The 26,901-nt window shown below is 39.1% G+C and overlaps 1 protein-coding gene across 1 annotated transcript in view; it reads left to right on the forward strand.

The window, feature by feature from the left end:
- The window catches only part of MET (MET proto-oncogene, receptor tyrosine kinase), a 117,309-nt gene that overhangs the window by 58,651 nt on the left and 31,757 nt on the right, over nt 1–26,901 (forward strand). The window contains exons 5-11 of the mRNA XM_007982678.3: nt 6,568–6,702; nt 7,470–7,643; nt 19,233–19,393; nt 21,319–21,421; nt 21,516–21,652; nt 22,339–22,500; nt 23,276–23,375. Coding sequence (XP_007980869.3) covers nt 6,568–6,702; nt 7,470–7,643; nt 19,233–19,393; nt 21,319–21,421; nt 21,516–21,652; nt 22,339–22,500; nt 23,276–23,375 — 972 coding nt within the window. The remainder of the gene's footprint in view (nt 1–6,567; nt 6,703–7,469; nt 7,644–19,232; nt 19,394–21,318; nt 21,422–21,515; nt 21,653–22,338; nt 22,501–23,275; nt 23,376–26,901) is intronic.

A 26,901-nucleotide genomic window follows, 5' to 3' on the forward strand; every position in this document is an offset into this window, starting at 1 on the left:
TGTACCCATTTACCAAAAAGAACAAAGGAAAGAACAGAGTAAACTTCATTTAATTCACTGTTTGCTACCTGGCACTTTGTCTTACCACTTTCTGAGCTATCAGTACCAATCAGCAATTTCTACTTCTTATTTTTTATTTTTTTGTTTTTCAGAAAACTAGATATTTACCATAATTGAAACAGATAACTCTACTCTTCATATTCTGATTTCTTTTTAAATAAACACCAGTTTCTATCACATACTGAAGAAAATAGGAAATCTGCAACAGGAAAGCAGAAAGAGGCATCAGAAATACCTTGAAAACTCAGATTAAACTCTTTTAGGTTAATCTAGATTCTGAAATATTTAAAAACCTCATGGCTTCATTAAGGCTTAAATAAGCTTCTTATTTCGGTCTTTTTGTATATTAAGGCAACAGATATGCCTTGAGGACCAGAGTCTGTATTCTGTATTGGAAACTCCAGGGTAAATAGATGTACTCTCTGAGTTCATAGGTCACATCCTGCTATAACCTGATCCATTTATGATTAGTGTCATCTTCAGTCCATTTTTTCGTTGAGTTTCAATTTCCAATAATTGGCCAGTCATGGTGGCTCATGCCTGTAATCGCAACACTTCGGGAGGCAGAGGCCGGAGGATTGCTTGAGGCCAGGAGTTCCAGACCAGCCTGGGCAACATAGTGAGACCCCATCTCTACAAGACATAAAAAACTTAGGCATGTGTGGTGGTGCATGCCTGTAGTCCTAGCCATTTGAGAAACTGAGGCAGGAGGATCGCCTGAGCCCAGGAATTCGAGATTACAGTAAGCTATGATCATATCACTACATTCCAGCCTGAATGACAGAGCAAGACCCTGTCACTTAAAAAAAAAAAAAGAAAATCCAATAATTTGCAATATCTTTCATTAAGAATGAAGCTTTCCTTATTCCTCAACAGAAATCCTATATTGTTCTTAAGTTCTAAATTAGAATCAATCTAGATGATATCAAAGCTCCCGTTCAGTTTTATTGGCCTTAAAATAGAAATGCATATTTTTTGTTCGTGTAAAAGGAAATTTCAATCTTCAAAAGATTGTGTGTAGGCTTCTTGGCCACATTTTAATCTATATTTCTGTAAGACTGAATCATTTCCAATCAGATTTACTGTGTTTTGGGGGGGAATTTTTTGATTTGTTATAAGGATGGGGTTTCCCTATGTTGCTCAGGCTGGTCTTGAACTCCTGGGCTCAAGCGATCCTGCTGCCTCAGCCTCCCAAAGTGCTGGGATTACCAGTGTGAGCCACCACAGCTGGCCCTACTATTATTTGATCCCAGGATAACTATGCGAAGAAAGGCTGTGTTGCATGTTTTCTAACATGCTTTCCATCCAGTTCAGATGCATCGAAGGCCACTGAGAGTGTCATGTGTGGAAGCCATACCAGTAGAGTTGGATGTCGGTGCCTCAATGAAAGTAGTACAATGCCAACAAGCATTCCAGTGGTTACTCAGATCTCTCCAAGAATATTAAAAGATATGAAATGTTCTTAGTCCAAAGCAACTCTGATTAAACCCTATGTCTTGTTCTACCCTCAACTTCCAGGGGTCTCTCCCTTTCCTTCAAGAGGTCCACTCTCACACACGCTGTTCCAGCCCCACCATGCACCACCTCCAACACCTCTGCTCTGCACCCACCCATAGGATATGCCACCAACCTTTCACTGCCTCTACCAAGCACAGGTGCCTAGGGATTGCCTCGTCTCCTGCTCTGACTGCTTTTCCTAAAGAGAAGCCACTTTTGTTCCTTCCATCCTTCCCCTGCCTCCAGACCCTCCAGGACCCTGCTTCACAGAAGACCAGTCTGACCATGAGGGACTGTTCTTCAGAACACTGACTGGTGTATCAAGCAGGGGATACCCAAGTATTTTCTCGGGCAGGAGGAATGGGAGGAAGGCTGTGAACCCTCTTACTTAATTTAAGAAAACATTTGGCAGAGAACTATAAACCAAAACCACAATGAAGTACCACTTCACACCCAGTAGAATGGCTAGAATCAAGAAAATAAAAAATAACAAGTGTAAGCGAGGATGTCAAGAAATTGGAGCCTTCATACACTGCTGGTGGAGATGTAGAATGGAGCAGCCACTGTAGAAAATGGCTTGACACTGCCTTAAAGGGTCAAATAGAGTTGCCATAAGACCCAGCAATTCCACTTCTGGGTACCCAAGAGATGTGAAAATATATGTTCACACAAAAAGTTATCAATATTCATAGCAGCATTACTCGCAATGGCCAAAAAGTGGAAAACCCAAAAGTCCATCAAGTGATGAATACATAAATAAAAGGTGGCATATCCGTATAATGAAATATTATTTTGGTGATAAAAAGGAGCATGAAGAACCTTGAAAACATTATATTAAGGCCAGGCATGGTGGCTCACACCTGTAATCCCAGCACTTTGGAAAGCTAAAGTGAGCAGATAACTTGAGGTCAGGAGTTCAAGACTAGCCTGGGCAACATAGGGATACCCTGTCTCTACTAAAAATACAAAAATTAGCTGGGCATGGTGGCCCACGCTTGTAATCCTAGCTACTCGGGAGGTTGAGGCAGGAGAATTGCTTAAACCCAGGAGGCGGAGGTTGTAGTGAACTGAGATCGCGCCACTGCACTCCAGCCCGCGCAACAGAATGAAACTCCGTCTCAAAAAAATTTTTTTTAAAAATTAAAAAAAAAAAAAAAGAAAGAAAGAAAAAGAAAACTTTGTGTTAAGTGAAAGATGCCAGGCACAAAAAGACCACATATTATAGGATTCCATTTGTATGAAATATCTAGAATAGGAAAATCTATAGAGATAGGAAGTAGATTAGTGGTAGTCAAGGGCTAAGAGGATATGGGGAGACTGGGAATGACGGCTAAGGGATGTGGGACTTCTTTTTGAGATAATGAAAGCATTCTACAACCCTGTCTCAAAAAATTAAAAAATTTAAAACTGTTCAATTGTCCACTTTAAAAACAATGGGGGAAGTATACAGAACCTCATACAAACATCTTATGTTAAATTGTATTCATCAGTCTTAAAACTTAATTCTATTAATAAAATGGTTTAATTAAAGATAAAACTGTATATGGGAGGTAAGGAGATAGGGCCTTTACATATTTGTGGATATCTCACACAAATTTCCTTTGTTCAGGTTTACAAATTTGGGGGCCTAGCCACAACAGTTTTATTTGTACATGTATTTCTTCCCCATGTGCTACCTACAAGAGGCTATGTGAGATCAAAACCACAACCATCCAGTAAATTCAGATTCTGCCCTGCCCCAAATGTGTTAGTCCTGTATTTTCAAGGCCATTATAAAGAAAAAATATTTTGTGACCTGAATACTAAAGATTAGTTGTTGAACAGTAGAAACTCAAAAGATAATTGTTGGTCTTCTATTTTGTGCTAATTCTTCTACGATTGCCAGGTTATTTATCATAAGAATTACACCTACATGCCCAATTTAGTTCTGTCCCTAGAAATATCTCCATGACAACCAAAAGGAACTCCTAATTTCTGGTACGCATTGCTTCAAGGGTATTTTGAGAGTTAAAGTGGTTAATCGATTATTTAGAATCCTAGCAATAAGAGAAAGAAAAGAATTAAGGGTAGAAAAACATTTACAGCAGTAGGTATCCCTGCAGAGAACGGGCTAATGATCAACTAAAAGGCATTTGCATCTGCGGTACAACCTCTGTGCAAAATTCCAAATGGCATTCTCATTTCCAAGTCACCTTACTTTTCCATGTGCCTTCCTGTCTTCTCATCTTCATCCCATTTTCTATAGCAAGCAACATTCATGCTAACTCATGATCAAAAGTAGAGCTTGGTGAAGTATACTAGTAGCATTTTCTCTATGCCATCAAAAACTATTTAGACGCAGAGACTTTCTCCTTAGGCACACTTAACTTGTGCAGCAAAAATTACTGAAACATGGAGTAACTGGCAAGGCAAATATATTGTGAAATTTGTTTTAGTACTTTTACTCATGAGTGGCTCTTGGGAGCTCAGAGTTGAAGCTTTTTCGATGGTATTTACTCTGGTGCTCCAAGGGCCTAGCAGTTGAGTGTTTAAGAGGTCAAGCACATGGATCTGGCCTCAGATAAAGCTCTGTGGAAATCTGACTCTTGTACTTTCTAGCTGAAATTCTATGTTGTATTTTTCTTTAAGGAAAATAATAGTACCTACCTTATAGGATTATTGTGAGGAGTAAACAAAATCTCCTTTTAAAGCACTTAGCACAATGTGTGACTCAGTTACCTGTTATGAAAGTACCATACATTTGGTGCTCTTCAGACAAAGCTCTTTAACAGAGGACACACATATCAATCAATCCAAGTCCAGAGATGCAAAGAGCTTCCGAAAAGAAAGAGAAAGGTTAATTCTTTCTGGGAAAGGACTATCTGGATGGGGTTCAGATATTTCATAAAGTCACAGATGTGTGACTTTAATGACCTAGTAATTAAGAAGGGATTGCTTATTATAGATTCGGAAAATGGTATTAAAGAGAGCAAGAAGGTAGGAGAAAAAAAAGAGCTCTAGGAGGTGATTGTTTTGTAGCTGTTCTAAGTAGAATGGAGGAAACCAGGGAGACAGACACAAAATGCAGATGTCCGTTGCAAGGTTCATAGAAACGAATAATCTTCAGTGAAGTGCAAAGCACGGAATGAGATGGAAAACAAAGTCAGGGTATTAAGACAGACTGGTGTTCTGTGTTGCTTTTGACCTGTGTGTGAGAAAAGGAGTTTTCTTGCTTTTGTGTTTTTGTTTTTGTTTGTGTTTTGTGTTTTGTTTTACCTTTGCAGTTTGAAGTGATTGGCAACAGCCAAAGAAATATGGGGGGTACTGGGAGGGAGGATAGGAAAAATGAGATGTGGTGAGCACAAGAAGGGAGTTAAGATTGCAAAATTAGGTAGCCAAAATCTGGATAATTTGAAATAGAAGCTTTGGAAGTCTGACATCTGATATTCTGCTTGTAACCAGCACCCAAAGGGAGGTGGGACTGGTAATTGAATTTCTGTTCACTTTGCCTGCAAAGGTCACCAATACCTATTGGGCCCTAAATTTAGGAAATAACAATAGTTTCCAACGTTTCCCATCCTGACCAAGTGACCCTTGATCCATTACTTAACTTCTGTGCAAATATAACCACCCTTTTTAATGGAGACGTTTGGAAAGCATTGAGTGTTTAGGGTAGAACAAACATTAGAGCACAAATGTCATGATGTTTAACTTTTACGGCTGTATGTACGGCTTGGTTAGTTTCTCTATCAACAATCTACTCTCTGAGAACAAATTAGGTACTTTGAGAATCTTCCCAAATTGCTTCAGGCTACTTGGCTCCTTTATGGTGCTGAAGAAAAGATTCACAATTGTTCCCCAGGACATTTATATGTTGTATGTGTTTGTTAGAGTACAAAGCAGTTAATTATTCCTGTAATTTTCATTCCCATTATATGAATGAGAAAGCTGAGGTAGAGGTAGTGACTATGTGATCGTAATCGCACAGATGCCCATGTTTGTCCTGTGATTTCATACCTCCTGCGAGTAAATGCGCATTCAATGCAATGTAGAAGACTATTAGAGATGTTAGGCAATTTCACAATTGCCTAATTCATGTCTAGGGCTGTGCTGAGCCTCCTCCACCTTCATGTATATGCAACCCAGTGGCCTACTTAAGAGTGAAAGTTTCTCTGAGAACTCCAACACCTTCCTAAAAATCTAAGTTTTCATCTAAGATAATCATTCGGATTTTATGCCCAATTGTTGTCAATCACACTCTCTGAACTTTATTATTACTGGGTTCTAGGAACAGGACAGATGGAAATTAGATAGCTGGGAAACATCCCAAATTTTAAATACCTGAGAGCAAAAATGACATCAATCATCAAACCTCATTTCCCAGGCATTGTTAAAATCATCAGACCTTATTTTAAAGCCAGACCAAGAAGCAGAGTTTTATAATCCAAGTAATAATATATCGTGGGACAGTGGTTTATAAAAAATACAGCACATCATTTCAAAGTAGCTGGGGGCCTGTTTTGACCTGAAAAGATCTATAAATATGGCTTAAGAGTAGCACAGCTGGAACTAGCTCCAGTATTCCAGTCTCCACGTCCACTACTCTTAACCATTACGTCAAGGGAAACTGCCTGGCGGGGAGGATTAAGAGGATAGATTTAAAAAATAATCCAGAATCTTTGTAGCATGTGTGGTGTCTTCTTTCTGGAGAGAGTTTTTGTTCCTCCATTTCCCAATACAATTGCAGGGATTTGTCTGTATGTGTTGCCAATTGATTGAAAGATCTCCTTCCCTTGAAACCATTAAAAGACCATAGGCAAAGTCTGTGTTGGGGGTTCAGATAATTTGGCTTCAAGACAAGAGATTAGAAGATGACATATTGATTTACAGTGAGAGGAACTGTTGGGTCTTCAGTTCAAACACCCACAAGCCCTACTACTAATCTGTTATTACCATTATCATCCACATTTTCCACTTATATTTAAACTGAACTTGTTGGAATAAAGATATTATAACGTTTTTGCTTTTTAGGTTGTGGTTTCTCGATCAGGACCATCAACCCCTCATGTGAATTTTCTCCTGGACTCTCACCCGGTATCTCCAGAAGTGATTGTGGAGCATCCATTAAACCAGAATGACTACACACTGGTTGTCACGGGGAAGAAGGTAAGCTGTTCTCACAGGGAATTCCATAGATGTGGTTTTTCCCAAATGGATGTTTACAACTGGTGTCATTTGGCCGTTTATAATGTCTCTCTTCATCTTAAATTTACCCCTCCTCCATTAGGTTCTTTAGTGAGTATTCCAGAGATTTTCTGAAATCGAGTTAATTTGTTATTCAAAGAAGACTAGACCTAAGGGAGGTCTTTTTCAAAACTTCTCCTTTTGTCCTATATTTCTCAACAAGAAAAACAAACACACAGAATGAGAATTACAGTCCTAATGGCAGAACTCTAGTGCAGGCAGATAAATCCTGGAAATGTACATTGGAATCCGACTCCAACCAATAATCCCTTTTCTCCTGGAGAAGAATGTGCATCTTGATGCCGGAATGATATGCAACCTTACTTAGAATTTTCCAGAGGTTCAAGAGTGTTTTCCCACCACTTAAATTATACTGTCTTGTTATTTTAAAATCATCTCAGAAAGGGCACAATGTCCCTACTATGTAGAACCTCTAACGCTGCATGACCGTGCTATGCTTACTGGACAATAATGTTACTTTTTCACATTCCATGCTAACAATAGAGGAAAGGAAGGAATCAGGTTTTTAACATTGTAATCACTGTTATGACATGATTTGCACACATAGGTGCTAAGTCTAGTAAATTCTATCAAATGATATTTACATGTACCTTTTGTGTACTTGCTTTATAATTAACGAACAAACTAGATACCCCTCTGGAAGCTCTTTCCACCCCTTCTCTTCACAGATCACCAAGATCCCATTGAATGGCTTGGGCTGCAGACATTTCCAGTCCTGCAGTCAGTGCCTCTCTGCCCCACCCTTTGTGCAGTGTGGCTGGTGCCACGACAAATGTGTGCGATCGGAGGAATGCCCCAGTGGGACATGGACTCAACAGATCTGTCTGCCTGCAATCTACAAGGTAGGAATCTCTAACAGCTGGCATACATGTTTTTTGTTTGTTTGTCTGTTTTTTGATACAAATCCCACTAAGGAAAAAAAATAAAAAACTCAATTTACTTATTTAGCTGTGAGTTATCCAAAGCACCATCTCCCTCATGGCTTTATCCCTGGGGGTGGGGGGTGGCAGTGTTTGGGCATCCCCCCGAGTCCTGCACCTGAAGTACTTGCTTCACATTGTCTAGGTTCTCTCCCTGGGCAGCTGCTCACCTTTAGTGCCGTGTGAATAAAAGAGTGGTGGCGAATAAGCAACAGTGCTCCCCATTTTCTCACAGTGGGGCCTGTTCCCTCCTGACTCACCCAATCTCTGATTCCTCGCCACTTCCTTTATCTGTCAAGTGCCCAGACATGAGCCTCCATCACAGAAACAGATCTGCTCATGGCATATCCGGGAACCCTGAGCTGAACTCTGCAAACTGGTGATCCCTGCCATGTTGGAGCACACAGGATAGTTTTCTTCCTGTCTGGTGCATAGATGGTGGCCTAGTCTGTTCACAGATGAGACTAAAGATTATTTCCCAGGGTGATGTGGGAGGCAAATGGAGGTTCAACACCCACGGGTGGCTGTGAGTCTTCCTTCAGTGTTCCCAGAAAAAAAGCAAAGGCTCAACTGATGACTATACTAACATCTGTACTTCTGTAAGCCATGTCACTCTTTAATTCATTCCGAAAATATTTATTGAGTGCGTGCCATTTAGCAGGCTGCCCTCTTGTCCCTGGGGAGATATAGTCCAGAACAAGACAAGCACATCTCTTGCTGATAGAGAACTCAGTTTCTGGCAATGGACATCAGCTCTAACATCGCAGCCATGCTAACTCCGTTGCCTTAGTTGCTTAAGCATATATTTGGCACTGTGAAAATCTCCATGCAATTAAAAAAAAATTTCTTGGTCCAAAACATCTTGCTTAAAAACACTTCCCTGGTGAGAACCCAGCATGTATTTTTCTCTGCCTGCTTGTGGAAAAGTTGGACTTTAGTAAATACTTCTTAGGAAACATTCGAGTTAAAGGTCTCGGTCACCTGGTTCATGCCCAAGTAAACAAAATGTGCAAGTCCAAACAAGAACCACCCCCGAGTGCATGGCTGTTTTCATTTAGTTACAGTTTGGAGCAAGACTTGTAGCGGGTGACTGGGTTTGAAACCAAGTTATTTTCTGTTAGGTGTGACACGGTTATTAAGACTTAGCTTGATCGACCAGAGAATAAACTAAATACAGTAAGAAAACAAATGTAAATCTTTACTGTAGTATTTATGCACTTTTTTGTTGTTCAGTGTACTTTTGGAACCATGTGCAATTTTATACTTTTATAAACACACAACCTCAGCAATTTGAGACACTAGGAATCTGAACTCTGCTATTCCATGAAATAGATATGGAAAATATATGTGTGTGCCCATGCAATTAAATCACAAGAATTTCATTTCAAAAATAACCAAGCTGGTATTTTAAGTAAAGAAAATGGTTTGATAACCTGTACAAATGAAACCTTTCATTTAACTAATGTGCTTCCTTTCACTAAGCATAAAAGCTATACTAAAATGCTTAAAAATAAAGTAAATATTTCAGAATTTTCTGGAACCAGAGAATCTCTTGCAATATTTAAATCTCCCTCCTCTCTCACCCTTCCTAACTCTAGCATTCTACAGTTGATGATTCTCAAAGGTTACATGCTTCCATGCACAGGTCAGTGAGGCTTAAGCTGCAGTTGGGAAGGTAGGGCAGCTGAGTCCATAAATCCCTCTAGGTTCATAGTTGTTAGGAAGATTTCATGCTGCACTAGACCGTGACAGTTAGCATTCTTCCTGCAAGAAATAAGACAGATTCGAGGTGGCTGTCAAGATGGCCAAGTAGGAACAGCTTTGGTCTGCAGCTCCCAGCAAGATCAATGCAGAAGGTGGGTGATTTCTGCATTTCCAACAGAGGTTCCTGGCTCATCTCACTGGGACTGGTTAGACAGTGGATGCAGCCCACGGAGGTTGAGCTGAAGCAGGGTGGGATGTTGCCTCACCTGGGAAGGGCAAGGGATCAGGGGACTCCCTCCCTTACCCAGGGGAAGCCTTGAGGGACGGTGCTGTGAGGAACGGCGCATTCCGGCCCAGATACTACACTTTTCCTATGGTTTTGGCAAACCACAGACCAGGAGATTCCCTCATGTGCCTACTCCACCAGGGCCCTGGGTTTCAAGCACAAAACTGGGCGGCCATTTGGGCAGACACCGAGCTAGCTGCAGGAGTTTTTTTTTCATACCCCAGTGGCACCTGGAATGCCAGCAAGACAGAACCATTCACTCCCCTGGAAAAGGGGCTGAAGCCAGGGAGCCAAGTGGTCTAGCTCAGAGGATCCCACCCCCACAGAGCCCAGCAAGCTAAGATGCACTGGCTTGAAATTCTCACTGCCAGCACAGCAGTCTGAAGTTGACCTGGGAGCTTGGTGGGGGGAGGGGCATCTGCCATTACTGAGGCTTGAGTAGGCGATTTTCCCCTCACGGTGTAAAGGGTGCAGCTTCAGCAGACTTAAATGTTCCTGCCTGCCAACTCTGAAGACAGCAGCAAATCTCCCAGCACAGCACTCTAGCCCTGCTAAGGGACAGACTGCCTCCTCAAGTGGGTCCCTGACCCCTGTGCCTCCTGACTGGGAGACACCTCCCAGCAGGGGTCGACAGACACCTGACACAGGAGAGCTCTGGCTGGCATCTGGTGGGCACCCCTCTGGGATGAAGCTCTCAGAGGAAGGAATAGGCAGCAATCTTTGCTGTTCTACAGCCTCTGCTGGTGATACCCTGGCAAACAGGGTCTGGAGTGGACCTCCAGCAAACTCCAGAAAACCTGCAGCAGTGGGGGCTGACTGTCAGAAGAAAAACTAACAAACAGAAAGGAATAGCATCAACATAAACAAAAAGAACATCCACACAAAAACCCTATTCAAAGGTCACCAATATCAAAGACCAAAGGTAGATAAATCCGTGAAGATGAGGAAAAACCAGCGCAAAAAGGCTGAAAATTCCAAAAACCAGACCACCTCTTCTCCTCCAAAGGATCACAACTCCTTGCCAACGAGGAAACAAAATTGGGAGGAGAATGAGTTTGGCAAATTGACAGCAACAGGCTTCAGAAGGTGGGTAATGACAAACTCCTGCAAGCTAAAGGAGCATGTTCTAACCCAATACAAGGAAGCTAAGAACCTTGAAAAAAAAGTTAGAGGAATTGCTAACTAGAATAATCAGTTTAGAGAAGAACATAAATGACCTGATGGAGCTGAAAAACACACCATGAGAACTTCATGAAGCATACACGAGTATCTATAGCCAAATAAATCAAGTTAAAAAAAAGGATATCAGAGATTGAATATCAACTTAATGAAATAAAGTGTGAAGACAAGATTAGAGAAAAAAAGAATGAAAAGGAATGAACAAAACCTCCAAGAAATATGGGACTATGTGAAAAGACCAAACCTACATTTGATTGGTGTACCTCAAAGTAAAGGGGAGAATGGAACCAACTTAGAAAACACTCTTCAGAATACCATCCAGGAGAACTCCCCAACCTAGCAAGACAGGCCAACATTCAAATTCAGGAAATACAGAGAACATCACAAAGATACTCCTTGAGAAGAGCAACCCCAAGACACATAATCGTCAGATTCACCAAGGTTGAAATGATGGTAAAAATGTTAAGGGCAGCCAGAGATAAAGTCAGGTTACTCACAAAGGGAAGCTCATCAGACTAACATTGGATCTCTCTGCAGAAACCCTACAAGCCAGAAGAGAGTGGGGGCCAATATTCAGCATAAGAAAATAATTTCCTACCCAGAATTTCATATCCAACCAAACTAAACTTCATAAATGAAGGAGAAATAAAATCCTTTACAGACAAGCAAATGCTGAGAGATTTTGTCACCATCAGGCCTGCCTTACAAAAGCTCCTGAAGGAAGCACTAAATATGGAAAGGAAAAACCGGTACCCGCCACTGCAGAAACATACCAAATTGTATAGACCATTGACACTATGAAGAAGCTGCATCAGCTAATGGGCAAAATAACCAGCTAGGATCAAATTCACACATAACACTATTAACCTTAAATGTAAACAGGCTAAATGCCCCAATTAAAAGACACAGACTGGCAAATTGTATAGTCAAGACCCATTGGTGTGCTATATTCAAGAGACCCATCTCACGTGCAAAGGCACACATAGGCTCAAAATAAAGGGATGGAGGAAGAGTTGCCAAGTAAATGGAAAGCAAAAAAGCAGGGATTGCAATCCTAGTCTCTGAAAAAAACAGACTTTAAACCAACAAAGATCAAAAAAGACAAAGAAGGTCGTTACATAATGGTAAAGGAATCAACACAACCAGAAGAGCTAACTCTCCTAACTGCATATGCACCCAATACAGGAGCACCCAGATTCATAAAGCAAGTCCTCAAAGACTTAGATCCCCACACAATAACAGTGGGAGACTTTAACCCCCCACTGTCAATATTAGACAGATCAATGAGACAGAAAATTAACAAGGGTATTCAGGACTTGAACTCAGCTCTGGACCAAGCGGACCTAATAGACATCTACAGAACTCTCCATTCCAAATCAAAAGAATATACATTCTTCTCAGCACCACATTGCACTTATTCTAAAATTGACCACATAATCAGAAGTAAAACACTCCTCAGCAAATGCAAACAAACAGTCTCTCACACCACACTACAATCAAATTAGGACTCAAGATTAAGAAATTCACTCAAAATCACACAACTACATGGAAACTGAACAACCTGCTCCTGAATGACTACTGGGTAAATAACTGGTACATTCGTTATTTTTCAAGGTAAATAACAAAATTAAGGCAGAAATAAATAATTCTTTGAAACCAATGAGAACAAAGACAAAGATACAACATATCAGAATCTCTGGGACACAGCTAAAACAGTATTTCGAGGGAAATTTGTAGCACTAAATGCCCACAGGAGAAAGTGGGAAAGATGTAAAATCAACACCCTAACATCACAATTAAAAGAACTAGAGAAGCAAGACCAAACAAATTCAAAAGCTAGCAGAAGACAAGAAATAACTAAGATCAGAGCAGAACTGAAGGACTTAAAGACATGAAAAACCCCAGGAGCTGGTTTTCTGAAAAGCTCAACAAAATTGATAGACTGCTAGCCAGAATCATCAAGAAGAAAAGAGAGAAGAATCAAATAAACACAATACAAAATGATAAAGGGGATATCACCACTGATCCCACAGAAATACAAACTACCATCAGAGAATACTATAAACATCTCCATGCCAATAACTAGAAAATCTAGAAGAGATGGATACATTCCTGGACACATACAACCTCCCAAGACTAAACTAGGAAGAAGTCAAATCCCTGAATAGACTAATAACAAGTTCTGAAATTGAGGCAGTAATTAATAACCTACCAACGAAAAAAAGCCCAGGACCAGATGGATTCACAGCCAAATTCTACCAGAGGTACAAAGAGGAGCTGGTACCATTCCTTCTGAAACTATTCTAAACAATAGAAAAAAAAAGGACTCCTCCCTAACTCATTTTATGAGGCCAGCATCATCCTAATAGCAAAACCAGGCAGAGACACAGCACAAAAAAAGAAAATTTCGGACTAATATCCCTGATGAACATCGATGAGAACATCCTCAATAAAATACTGGCAAACCAAATCCAGCAGCACACCAAAAAGTTTATCTACCACAATCAAGTCAGCTTCATCCCTGGGATGCAAGGTTGGTTCAACATAGGCAAATCAATAAACATAATCCATCACATAAACAGAACCAATGACAAAAACCACATGATTATCTCAACAGATGCAGAAAAAGCCTTCGATAAAATTCAACACCCCTTCATGTTAAAAACTCTCAATAAACTAGATATTGATGGAACATATCTCAAAATAATAAGAGCTATTTATGACAAACCCACAGCCAATATCATACTGAATTGGCAAAAGCTGGAAGCATTACATTTGAAAATCGGCACAAGACAAGGATACCCTCTCTCATCCCTCCTATTCAACATAACATTGGAAGTTCTGGCCAGGGCAATCAGGCAGGGGAAATAAATAAAGAGTATTCAGATAGGAAAAGAGGTAGTCAAAATATCTCTGTTTGCAGATGACATGATTATATATTTAGAAAACCCCATCGTCTCAGCCCAAAATCTCCTTAAGCTGATAAGCAACTTCAGCAAATTCTCAGGATACAAAATCAATGTGCAAAAATCACAAATATTCCTATACACCAACAATCGACAGAGAGCCAAATCATGAGTGAACTCCCATCCACAATTGCTACAAAGAGAATAGAATACCTAGGAATACAACTTACAAGGGATGTAAAGGACCTCTTCAAGAACTACAAACCACTGCCCAAGGAAATAAGAGAGGACACAAGCAAATGGAGAAACATTCCATGCTCATAGATAGAAAGACTCCATATCATGAAAATGGCCATATTGCCCAAAGTAATTTATAGATTCAATGCTATACCCATAAAGCTATCATTGACTTTCTTCACAGAATTCGAAAAAACTACTTTAAATTTCATATGTAACCAAAAAAGAGCCTTCATAGCCAAGACAATCCTAAGCAAAAAGAACAAAGCTAGAGGCATCACACTACCTGACTTCAAACTATACTACAAGGTTATGGTAACCAAAACAGTGTGGTACTGGTACTAAAACATATATATAGACCAATGGAACAGAACAGAGGCCTCAGAAATACCACCACACATCTACAACCATCTATCTTTGACAAACCAGATGAAAACAAGAAATGGAGAAAGGATTCCCTATTTAATAAATGATGTTGGGAAGACTGGCTAGCCATATGCAGAAAACTGAAACTGGACCCCTTCCTTACACCTTATACAAAAATTAACTCAAGATAGATTAAAGACTTAAATGTAGGACCTAAAAACCATAAAAACCCTGGAAGAATACCTAGGCAATAGTGTTCAGGACATAGGCATGGGCAAAGACTTCATGACTAAAACAGCAAAAGCAATGGCAACAAAAGCCAAAACTGACAAATGGAATCTAATTAAAGAGCTTCTGCACAGCTAAAGAAACTATCATCAGAGTGAACAGGCAACCTACGGAATGGGAGAAAATTGTTGCAATCTATTCATCTGACAAAGGACTAACATCCAAAATCTACAAGGAACTTAAACAAATTTACAAAAAAAAAAAAAAAAAAATCAAAGAGTGTGCCAAGGATATAAACAGACACTTCTCAAAAGAAGACATTTAGGCAGCCAACAAACATGTGAAAAAAAGATCATCATCACTGGTCAGTAGAGAAATGCAAATCAAAACCACAGTGAGATCCCATCTCCCACCAGTTAGAATGGCAATCATTAAAAAGTCAGGAAACAACAGATGCTGGAAAGGATGTGGAGAAATAGGGAACACTTTTACACTGTTGGTGGGAGTGTAAATTAGTTCAATCATTATGGAAAACAGTGTGGCGATTCCTCAAGGATCTAGAACCAGAAATACCATTTGACCCAGCAGTCCCATTACTAGGTATATACCCAAAGGATTATAAATCATTCTTCTATAAAGATACATGAACATATATGTTTATTGCAGCACTACTCACAATAGCAGACTTGGAACCAACCCAAATGCCCATGAATGATAGACTGGATAAAGAAAATATGGCACATATATGCCACGGAATACTATGCAGCCATAAAAAAGGATGACTTCATGTCCTTTGCAGGGACATGGATGAAGCTGGAAACCATAATTCCCAGCAAGCTAACACAGGAACAGAAAACCAAACATCGCATGTTCTCACTCACAAATGGGAATTGAGCCATGAGAGCACATGGACACAGGGAGGGGAACATCACACATAGGGGCCTGTCAGGTGGTGGGGATCTAGGGGAGGGATAGCATTAGGAGAAATACCTAATGTAGGTGACAGATAATCTTAAGTGTCTTCAACTTTGCAGGCACAAAATCCAGCTAATGTATAGAGTTTCACTTTCTAATACATGCAAGTTAACCTGCTTTTCAAGGTATATGATGTTCAGCGGCTAAAATTCTTTGCAGTTCTAGATATGAGAGACTTCAGGATTGAAAGCTCATTATTTTGCTTCAAATATGGTATCTGATCTCATACTGAAAGAGCAATGAGAAATGCTTCAGAAAAGGGAGAGCACTTTTTAATGTATTCTGAATGTATTAGGATGAAGTTATCATATCTTGTAGGGTTGAAAATTCAACCCCAGTGAGACAATAGAACTATTAATTGATCAGAATACTCAGAAAAGCAGTATTATATGGGGGTAGGAGGGGATGCAGGCAGTATACTGCCACCAGTAAATATATTTGTGACCTCTACTAAAGAGGAAAGGAAACCCCGTTTGGAGATTTTTTGTTCTGTTTGGTTTTTGTTTTTTAGTTTTCTCATGTTTTATCCTAATGGGTTTTGAAAACATGATCATTTAAAATACTGTTGGAATGGACCCATCAGTGATGTGATCTTTCACCTGTGAAAAGACAAGGGCTACTTTTGTGGCTGTATCTCCCCTATCCAGACAGGTAGGAGACCCAGCCTCTGTGGCTTTATGCCGGACGCTCATTTCCTGCCCACAGAGTTTCTCTGCCCTTCAGGATAACTCAGAGTTTGCCAGCCATTGTTGGGTCTATCCAAGGGTGTGTAGTTCACAACTGCTTCCTTCCTTTTTCCCTAGAAGGGTAAAGGTTACCCCATAAGCTAAGGGGAAAATGCCCAGCCCAGAGAGAAAAGCTAAGTAGAGCCAGCCTTTTGGATCCTGACTGAGGGGCTAGCAGAGGGCTTATGGTGTCTTTTCTATTGCCAGTGCTCCAGTTGCACAGCTCTCTGCATCTTTTCTCAAATCATCATCCAATCCCTTTGCCTTAAAAAGTGGTGATGATATGTGTAGAGTGACAGACTTCCGTTTTTACACAGAAAGATGGGATGTAGGCAGCGGAATCAGGCCAACATCAGCCTTGGGCAGCTGTTTTCAGTGGGGAAGCCTCCTCATTAGAAGAGCCGGCAGCAGCTGTGTGACTGCCTCAGGCTGAAGAGAGACCTGGGAGGGTTGGATGTCTTGTTCTCTCCTACTGGATTTCTACCATAAGAATAATAAACAGATTTATTTTTCTAGTAGTTCTCATTTGGCTAGACATGGATGAGGTAAATTTTCAGGAAAGGCACAACTACGTAATGGATTTTTATGGGTAAAATGGCTATCATAAAGGCTTTAAACTAAAACTCTAAAGGGATTTGATAACAAGGGTAAATTAAGACTTTCGTTCGCAATTATTTACCTAGGAAGGATGGAAATGTTTGCAAGTCTGAATTTGGCTAAAAGCCCTTCTTAATTGTAAAAGAATCACTTTTAGATGTTCACAAATGGAGCTTTAGCAAATACCTTTACTGGTTCTTTAGTTGCCTCTATCTTAGTTTTCCCACCATTGTACTTTACAGCACAATTTACAATATGTCCCCACCCCCAAAAGAGCATTTCCTTTCTCAATTGTCACAAAGCTGCTGAGAAGAAGCTTATTTTTAACTTGGAAATGTGTTTTGTTTTAATAGTTTTAGGCTGAGAGCAATTATCTTACACACTTCATAGGTGCCTAATGCTGTCTTAAATCATGACTGACCAAGTTTTATCAATAAATCCATTGATAACACACCAAATATGAGTCTGCAATAATAAAATGAGCCTGTTATTTACTTAACATCAACCATCAGGAGAAAAATTTAATACTAAAAATGAGATGTAAAACAATGCCAATGAAGATAATTAGGAAAAATTCTTACAATACTGATTATGGGCCCTCTCTGGTTCTGTTTTTTATCTATTTCTAAAAGAAACAACATATGTATTAAATATTATATAATTTTTAAAAGGCTGAGAGTGTCAACTAACCAGCCTGGTATACATCAAATAGTGACCATATTTAAAGAACAAAGAAAAATCTTCAGTCATTAATAAATGTGAACTAATAGGTATAAAGAAGTAGATTCACGTATTCATTTGTTGGTGCCTGGCACGTAGGAGGTGCTTTATTAATAAATAATGAATGAAACCTGGGCAGCATCACAAGACCCCGTCTCTACAGGAAATTGAAAAATTAGCTGGGTGAGGTGGCACACACCTGTATTCCTGTCTACTAGAGAGGCTGAGGCGGGAGGATTGCTTGAGACCAGGAGTTTGAGGCTGCAATGAGCTAGGACTATGCCACTGCACTCCAGACTGGGCAAGCGTGAGACCCCCATCTCTAAAAATAAATAAGTAAATAATGAATCAATGAATGAATGAATGAATGGCAGATATATATTTAAAAAACCATCTATGTGTTTCATACTATGCTAGCTGCTGAATGCAACTGGGCAAACATTGGATACCAAATGAAGTATTTTTACTATGCAACTTTTGTCTCTGGCTGGGGAATACCGTAGCAACAAGAATGTAGTGCACACAGCCAGCGCACAGAGCAAGGCATACAATGGCTGGACTTTGGCTTATAGGGCACGTGAAGGAGTTTGATCAGAGCTCAGTCTGAAGGCTGATGAAGAGTTACAATCAGAGTTATGAGCAAGTAAAAGTCTGGGCCCAATGTGTTTCTACTCCTGTGCAAAAGAGCACTAGAAGATGAATTCACTTCAGAATGGCCCAAAAAGGGCCAGGTCCAATGGCTCATGCTTGTAATCCTAGCACTTTGGGAGGCCAAGGCAGGAGGATCACTTGAGCCCAGGAGTTTGAGACCAGCCTGGGCAACATAGTGAGACCCTGTCTCTAGAAAAAAAAATTAGCCAAGCATAGTGGCCCACACCTGTGATCCCAGCTACTTAGGAGGCTAATGTGGGAGGATTGCTTGAGTTCAGGAGGTTGAGGCTGCAGTGAGCCATGATCACAACTCTGCACTCCAGCTTCAACAACAGAGCCAGACTCTATCTCAAAAAAAAGAAAAAAAGAAAGAAAGGCCGGAAAGAAAAGAAGGAAGGAAGGAAGGAAGGAAGGAAGGAAGGAAGGAAGGAAGGAAGGAAGGAAGGAAGGAAGGAAGGAAGGGAGGGAGGGAGGGAGGGAGGGAGGGAGGGAGGGAGGGAGGAAGGGAGGGAAAGAGAGAGAGAAGAAAGGAAGCAAGAAAGAAAGAGAAGGAAGGAAGGAAGGAAGGAAGGAAGGAAGGAAGGAAGGAAGGAAGGAAGGAAAAAGAGAAAAGAGAAGAAAAGAGAAAAGAAAACAAAACAGAGGGACTCGAAAAGGCTCTTTATTCCTACCAAGCTGCATCTGCTCTTTGTCCCATCTCTGGATCTCCTGAAAAAAACTCGTTTCATTAGCATGTCATGTAGTTTTAATGTTTGTTCCAGATGCTCTGAAATTTGTGACCCTTTTTCCTTTAGTGAAAATTAAATTTTTACTAAATTGTGGGAAAATGAAAGAATTTCAGACTATTTAAGGATACACATTTTGTTTGTTCGTTTTCCACATATATGAAAAATTGTAATATATTGGATTTTTTTTAAGTTCTATGTTGTCCTTGTAGGTTTTCCCAACTAGTGCACCCCTTGAAGGAGGGACAAGGCTGACCATATGTGGCTGGGACTTTGGATTTCGGAGGAATAATAAATTTGATTTAAAGAAAACTAGAGTTCTCCTTGGAAATGAGAGCTGCACCTTGACTTTAAGTGAGAGCACGATGAATACGTAAGGATCTCAAAACGCTTTGCTGGGGTGTGCTTGGAAAATAGGTTTTGTTTTTGAATGAATGTTTGTTTTAAAATTGCTCAAAAAGCTCATCTATTGAATTAAAAAGGGTCTTGGCCTGTCACATGCCTTGTGGGTCTGTTCTGTTTTGTTCTTGCAATCCCATTTACTCATTGGATTTGAAGAGAGAGAAAGGTGACAAGGCCTACGTGAAGACAAGAGGCCAGAATTAGGAGTTTCTCAACCATTTATGTGACAAGTCTTCAGGTGTTTTCTGAGTAGATTTGCGAGAGTAGCACTAGTTAGGATCACCCCATCCTTGGAGTCTTCAAATGTTGAGTCTCCAAAGGCTTTTTCTACAGAAATCAGTAAACAGCTCAGCATGGATCTTCTCTTTTAAATTCACTTTCTAAACCTCAGAAATGTAGTGAGGCAGCTGAATCACATGTTTGAGACTTTTTTAGAGGAGTTAAAATTTATATTCAGCTTATATTTACTGGCACTGCAATATATGGGCTATATCTCACTGAACCATCCCCACGGGCCTGGGAGGGAACAGTATGATTCCGGTAATACAAAGGAGGTACCTGAAGTTCAGAGAGGTGAAGTGTGGCTTCGCAGAGGTAATCCAGAGAGTAAGAACTGAACAAGCCTTCAGACTCAGCTCTGATCAGCTTCTGATGCAAGACCCGTGCTTATTCTACTGTATTCTACCTGCACCCTTCTGCACGCTTTGAATTCCATAATCATCAGAGAATCCAGATATTATTCATTATCACATGAGAACAACACCCAAACATTTAAAGTTTTATGGTAGAATCCATTCTATCAGATGGTTATTTTATATCTAATTGAATTCATTTCAGGGTTACACAAAGGTCCGAATATATCCATTTTACTAAGACCAAAACACTAATGAAGGTAATATTTGTTAGCTGAATGGCAAAACAAATTTTTTCTAGAAATCTCCCTTGTAAAATCTCCAAAACTCTTAATCGTTGCATTATAAATCAGGACCTGTAAAAGTAAAACAGAATTCGTTCTCTTCTTTAAAAAGTTATTTAATAAATCAAATTGTATTTAAATTTTTTCAGAACAATATGATTATTCATTCAGAAATAATTCTATGGAATGCCATCACAATTTCATTATCATTTAAGTAATTTAAATTAGCATGTACAAGTATAACCACAGAAATGTACCTGTTGACATACTTCAATGAAGAGATTGGCCTATTCGTAGTTAGCCCATTGTTTCATATGCTGCTGAGATACTATCTATCTGAAGTAGACCAAACATTATCCCCCAATATTAATATTATCCAAACTTAGATTATTATGCACTATTCAGTTGGTGAGGTCTGCACCTCACCAATTGATAAGGTCTAATATTTCCTGTTTGTCTGTATAAGTGCTATAGTACAGTTAATATAAAGTTTAGTATAGGCAGGGTGCAGTGGCTCATGCCTGTGATCCCAGCACTTTGGCAGGCCAAGGCAGGAGGATCACCTGAGCCCAGGAATTCAAGACCAGCCTGGGCAACATAGTGAGACTCCATCTCTACCAAAAAAAAGAACTTTTTTTTTAGTTAACCAGATGCCATGGCATGCACCTCTAGTTTCAACTCCTGAGTTCCAGAGGATCCCTTGAGCCCAGGAGTTCAAGGCTGCAGTGAGCTATGACCATGCCACTGCCCTCCAGCCTGTGTGACAGACCAAGATCCTGTCTCTTTTTAAATAAAAATAAAGTTTATCATAGTATAGAAATGGAATTGTACAATTTTTGGCCTTAATGCTTATCTTGAAACTCTGCTTGCTATTCAAAGCTGTCAGCTCACTATTTAGAGTTAATGTCACTTCCTATAAAACTACCTAACCAGAAAATGCCTTGGATTTGTCATGTATTAAACTTTGGGTTTTTTTCCAGATTGAAATGCACAGTTGGTCCTGCCATGAATAAACATTTCAATATGTCCATAATTATTTCAAATGGCCACGGGACAACACAATACAGTACATTCTCGTATGTGGTAAGGAAGATTCTATCCTGTTTGATTGTTACTTAATCTGTTTAGAGTTATAAGCTGAACAAGTTACTTTGTTTTGTTTTTATCTCCCCTCCAGGATCCTATAATAACAAGTATTTCGCCAAAATATGGCCCTATGGCTGGTGGCACTTTACTTACTTTAACTGGAAATTACCTAAACAGTGGGAATTCTAGACACATTTCAATTGGTGGAAAAACATGTACTTTAAAAAGGTGTTGTAAATTTATTTTTTGTTGCATCTATCAATTTGAATTAATATCTGTACCTTAAAAATTAAGCAGATTGGTTTTGTGTGTGTGTGGAGAAAAAAAATTCAAGATGTTTATTTGTTTACTCTCCTACTGACAAAACTTCCTCTTTCCAAAATTCATCTATTCCTTTTGCTGATTTTTCTTCCTTTCTCTTGTTTTTCTTAGCAATCCTACTTTTCAGCTTTGTCTTCCCATCCACCCTCTTTATTGTTATAGCTTAGGATCTTAGCTATACTATAAGCTGTGAGAGTCTGGTCATTGACAATAATTTAAAATAAACATTTTCATCAAGATTTGTAATTAGACTAAGTCACTCTGGGGAGGGAAGAAATGGGGAAGACTGGGTTTGGAAGGCAGTTATGTTTCTGTTTCTTAGAGTTGGAAGAGCTCAGTTTAATCAAGTACCAAAAGTACTTTAAAGGTTTTTTTTTAAATCCCAAATGTTTTCCAGTCAAGGATAGCTTCTCTACAACAAACTTTAAGTTTGGGATCCAGTCAGATTAAACAGCCTACACTAGAAAAGGCTTCCACTCAGGAAATTCCCACTTACAAGCCATTGAGTTATATCCTTTTGATTCATGGATGTAATTCTAAAATATGTGTATCTCTAATAGCTAAAATTCATTTTCTTAACTTTTTTTGTTCAGTGTGTCGAACAGTGTTCTTGAATGTTATACCCCAGCCCAAACCATTTCAACTGAGTTTGCTGTTAAATTGAAAATTGACTTAGCCAACCGAGAGACAAGCATCTTCAGTTACCGGGAAGACCCCATTGTCTATGAAATTCATCCAACCAAATCTTTTATTAGGTAAGTGGAAGCTTCCGATGGGTATAAGAAAATAATGAATACTAGGATGATTTTGCTGTAGGATAGTCAAGAGGAATTGTAGTTTTACCTCTGGCTTTGATGCTGTTGTGTTTCTTTTGAAGGCTGCCTTTCCAGTTCAGGAGAAAAACTACTTTCGGGTTCTGAGTACAATTTGACTCATCAATGCTAGTTCATGTCAAGAAGTATTTTATCCTGTTCTGTTACATTTAAACAGATTATAGCACAATAGTTTACTGTGGCGTTAGAGTATACATGCACTTACATTATGTACATATCAATTCTATACTAACCTTAGTGCCAAGAAATGGAATCACCTTTTTTCTTCCATCCTCTAGAGTATTTTTTTGGTCCTGCCTGCTTTACACACAGCTTTTCTTTATGCCAGACTCTCTTTGAATTGGTATCTCATTGGACCCAGTTCAGTCTGCCTTGTTTCCGTTAACTCTATCAGTCTAGCAACAATAATTAAGTTTGGTTTTCTTTGTATTTTTTTCAGAGAAGTGAAATATTTATTTTGTGTAATTCGGTGAATAAAATACAAATGCATTTCTTAAGCTTATGAAATATGAATTTTAAAAAATATTTTCAAGTTAAATAAGTTGTTTCCAAGGAATAGTTACCCTTGAACTTCCGTTTGTTGTTGACTGTGCCTCTGACTTGTAATCAATGCAGGTGATTAAATTGAATCCCTCTCTTATGGTACTTGGTGGAAAGAACCTCTCAATATTGTCAATTTTCTATTTTGCTTTGCCAGTGGTGGGAGCACAATAACAGGTGTTGGGAAAAACCTGCATTCAGTTAGTATCCCGAGGATGGTCATAAATGTGCATGAAGCAGGAAGGAACTTTACAGTGGTAAGTCCTTTGAGCAATGGTTCTACTCAGAGCTCTGCATCTCTGCCTTTAACCACGTGGCTTTCATGGTACCTGGGACATTTCAGTTTCACCTTTAAGGTTTGCTAGTTAATTTCCTTGCAATGTAGCCAAGTAGTAGTTTTTATTTAACAACTGAAATTATCTAGAGTCTTGGGCTAACCATGTGGAAAAAATACATACCCATACACACACGCATATATAATGTTTAGACAAGAATGAAGATTACCAATTCGAGACAGCGGTTTTTTTTATGTTTGTTGGTTGGTTGGTTGGTTGGTTTTGAGGGTTTTTCTGAGACAGTATCTCACCCTATCATCCAGGCTGGAGTGCAATGGCATGATCTCGGCTCACGGTAACTTCCCCTTCCCAGGTTCAAGTGATTCTCCACCTCAACCTCCCAAGTAGCTAGGACTACAGGCACGAGCCATCATTCCTGGCTAATTTTTGTATTTTTTGGTAGAGACGAGGTTTCACCATGTTGGCCAGGCTGGTCTCGAACTCCTGACCTCAAATGATCTGCCCACCTTGGCCTCCCAAAGTGCTGGGATTACAGGCCTGAGCCACTGCACCTGGCCTGAGGCAGTGTTTTTACAGACAGTCAGTACAAAAGGAAATCACAGCATTTCCCTAGTCCCTTTTTAATGCATCATAGAACATGGACCCTTTTGCTCTAATAAAATCCTTGGAAAAAGTCGCTGATGTTGCAGCAATATTCTTGCCTTCCTAAGCAGCAGACATATGTTTTCTTACAGCCCCCTGTTCTTCTTACCATCCTTCTTGTCCCTTTGTTAGCACGTTATCAAGTAACAAGAAAAGAGCATTCAAATGTTTATGTTATGTCCTAAAGTGTGAATGTTGTTTGCTGTTTCTCCACCTATCCTTATTTTATATAGGTCACATTAAAGTAGTAGTTTTAGTTTAGACCTTAGAAAGGTTGGCGTTATTTCCAAAGATGCCATACATTTTGTTGATGTTTTTCTTTAATGTAAAATACCATAATCTAGTTGTACTTGTGTACTAAACTCAGAATGAAAGTTCTGAGTGCTCTTGCTCAAGCAAGGTCTTGATTGGTCAGGTGATAGATTGAATTACAGCACTTCCTTTTAGATTCCCCATCCAATATTTCTTGAAGACTAAAGCCACAATGTTCTTTAATTACAAAAACCAATTTGGGGCTAAAAATGTCAAGCCAAATCACCAAATAATAAGGTCATTTCAAATAAGATTTTTCTTGGCCTTCTCAATCAGCCACATTGCATCACCTCTAAAGAGTATTATTAGATTTTTATCATATTCCTGAGAAATTGTGCTCTAGGGAGTCACCACATGAAGCAAAGGATTTTGAAACCAATCCCAACACATGGCCACAAACAAAGTTAGAGCACCGCTGCTATTAATTTAAAGGACATCAGTTCTCCACAACTAAGCATAACAATTTTTCATTAACCAAATAAGAATAACAGTAACCCTCTTTGGTGTTGGTATGAGATCTTTTAAAGTAGAAATCTGAGAAATTATTGGTTTATCGAATTAATGCTGAGCGTACATTATTAAAATAATAACTAAATTTCCTTTCTTCTCCCTCACTAGCATTAAGGTGACATGAAGAATGCCTCTTAGCTTCAGTCATTCATTTGTAATCAAATATTTATTAAAAACTTTTTAGGTGTCACACATAAGAGTTGCATATCCCAAGGATGATTCAAACAATGGTAGACAATAAACATCTTATTTTTTTATTTTTCTGGAAATATAAACTTCTGTTGTTTTAGCCACAAACATGTTAGTACAGTAGAAGTATGCATTAGAATCGGACAACAGTGAAAAATGCAGTGGATCTATTTTACTATTTGCTATTTATTTTACTGTCGTTTGTGAAAACTACTTTATAAAGAGATATGTATTCCTTCCATGTTCCCTGCCACTTATAGAAGTTAAAGCTGACCATGATGAATTGAACCCATTTATTATTTAACAAATAAAAACTCTTGGTCAGGTCTGATTTAGATATATAGGTCCAGCCACCATAACTTTAAGTCCAATAAACTCTGATCCTTTCAAAACAAAAACAATCATCTTCATAACAAAATGTATATTAATTTGTTAACGTGTGCATTACGCCCCAGAAGCCTGCAGTTTATTGTGTAGTTCTCAGATTTCTTGTTATGTAAACAATTATTGTGATGACAGTAAAATTGTTCATGTCCATTAGGAATAAATAGCTTTTAGCATTATAATATTAATTTTATATAAAACTCAATAATATAATTTTATCCATATTATGTCTCTAAAAGTTTTATCTGCTGCTGATAAACATTTTTAATGTAAGATCTTTTTTTAATTATTTTTTAAAGGGAATAGCAAATAACAAATTCTGTTTGTCCTTTTTATGTATATCCTGAGTCCTTTTTGTATTGTGGGCATAAGTAATTGTTTTATCCCCAACTATACTTGTCAAAGAAAAGGAAATCTAAGGGATGTTGTTGCTTGTTTGTCTTTTCCTTGGGGGAAAAACGCAACTGTTAACCTTAGATGTACCACTGTGTGTTGCTGGTTTAGTCTAAGTACAATCAAGAGGAAGCTACATTTTCCAAAATTCCATAAATCAGAATTCCAAAGAGAAAGATTTGAAACGAGACATGAAAGGGCATGAAATAATAATAGCAGAGGCTTTATAAAATAGAGAGCATAGGAAAAGGTTTCAATATAAAATGTGTAATGGACAAAAAGATAGCATGGGAGTGAAGACATTGAATTTTGGAGTTAATGACCTAGGATTTATATTCGCTATTCTGCCACTCCAAGCTGTGTGACCTGATCTAATGACATAAGTTTGCAAAGCTCAGTTTCTTAATTTGTAAACTGTGCATAATCATAATATGCACTGATAGGATTATCATGAGAATTAAATGAGACCAACCTTGGAAAGCATTTTGCACAAAACCTATCATTCAATAATTAATAGCTTAAAACACACTAATAAGATTACCTAACTACATAGTTAATTATCATGTTCACCATATGGTGCTTGGCACTTTACAAAGCACTTTACCATGTGGTATCCTACATGGTAAATAGCATTTTCATCTTAATTCCTAAATGAGGAAACTGAGTTATTTAGTGTGGGCCCTGCCTCTGTTCCCATAGCTTGGGTTAAAGCTAGGAGAGGAGCCAAAGCCTTCTAACCCCACAAAGCCCAGCTCCCAGTCTGCCTGCCTGCCTCACACAACAAGGGGCAGTTCCTCCAGGTGACTGTCCTGTCTTCGTAGGGAAAATAAAATGATGGGATGAGGGCCAGCTTCAGATACATCAGCATGGTTTATGCTGGGCAGGTGGAGGTCTGTGTTTCTTTGAAGGTTGGGTTGTTTGGAAATTTTGCATGTATCATGTTTCCAGAAATGTGTAGTCTAACATTAATAAGTTAAGTACAGATTTTTTTCAAAAACTCTATACTTTCAATTGATTGGAGTGGTGAATTATAAAGTTGCTGTGGATGTTGCCAAGC

The sequence above is a fragment of the Chlorocebus sabaeus genome, chromosome 21 (assembly GCF_047675955.1).
Source record: "Chlorocebus sabaeus isolate Y175 chromosome 21, mChlSab1.0.hap1, whole genome shotgun sequence".
Taxonomy (NCBI): Eukaryota; Metazoa; Chordata; class Mammalia; order Primates; family Cercopithecidae; genus Chlorocebus; species Chlorocebus sabaeus.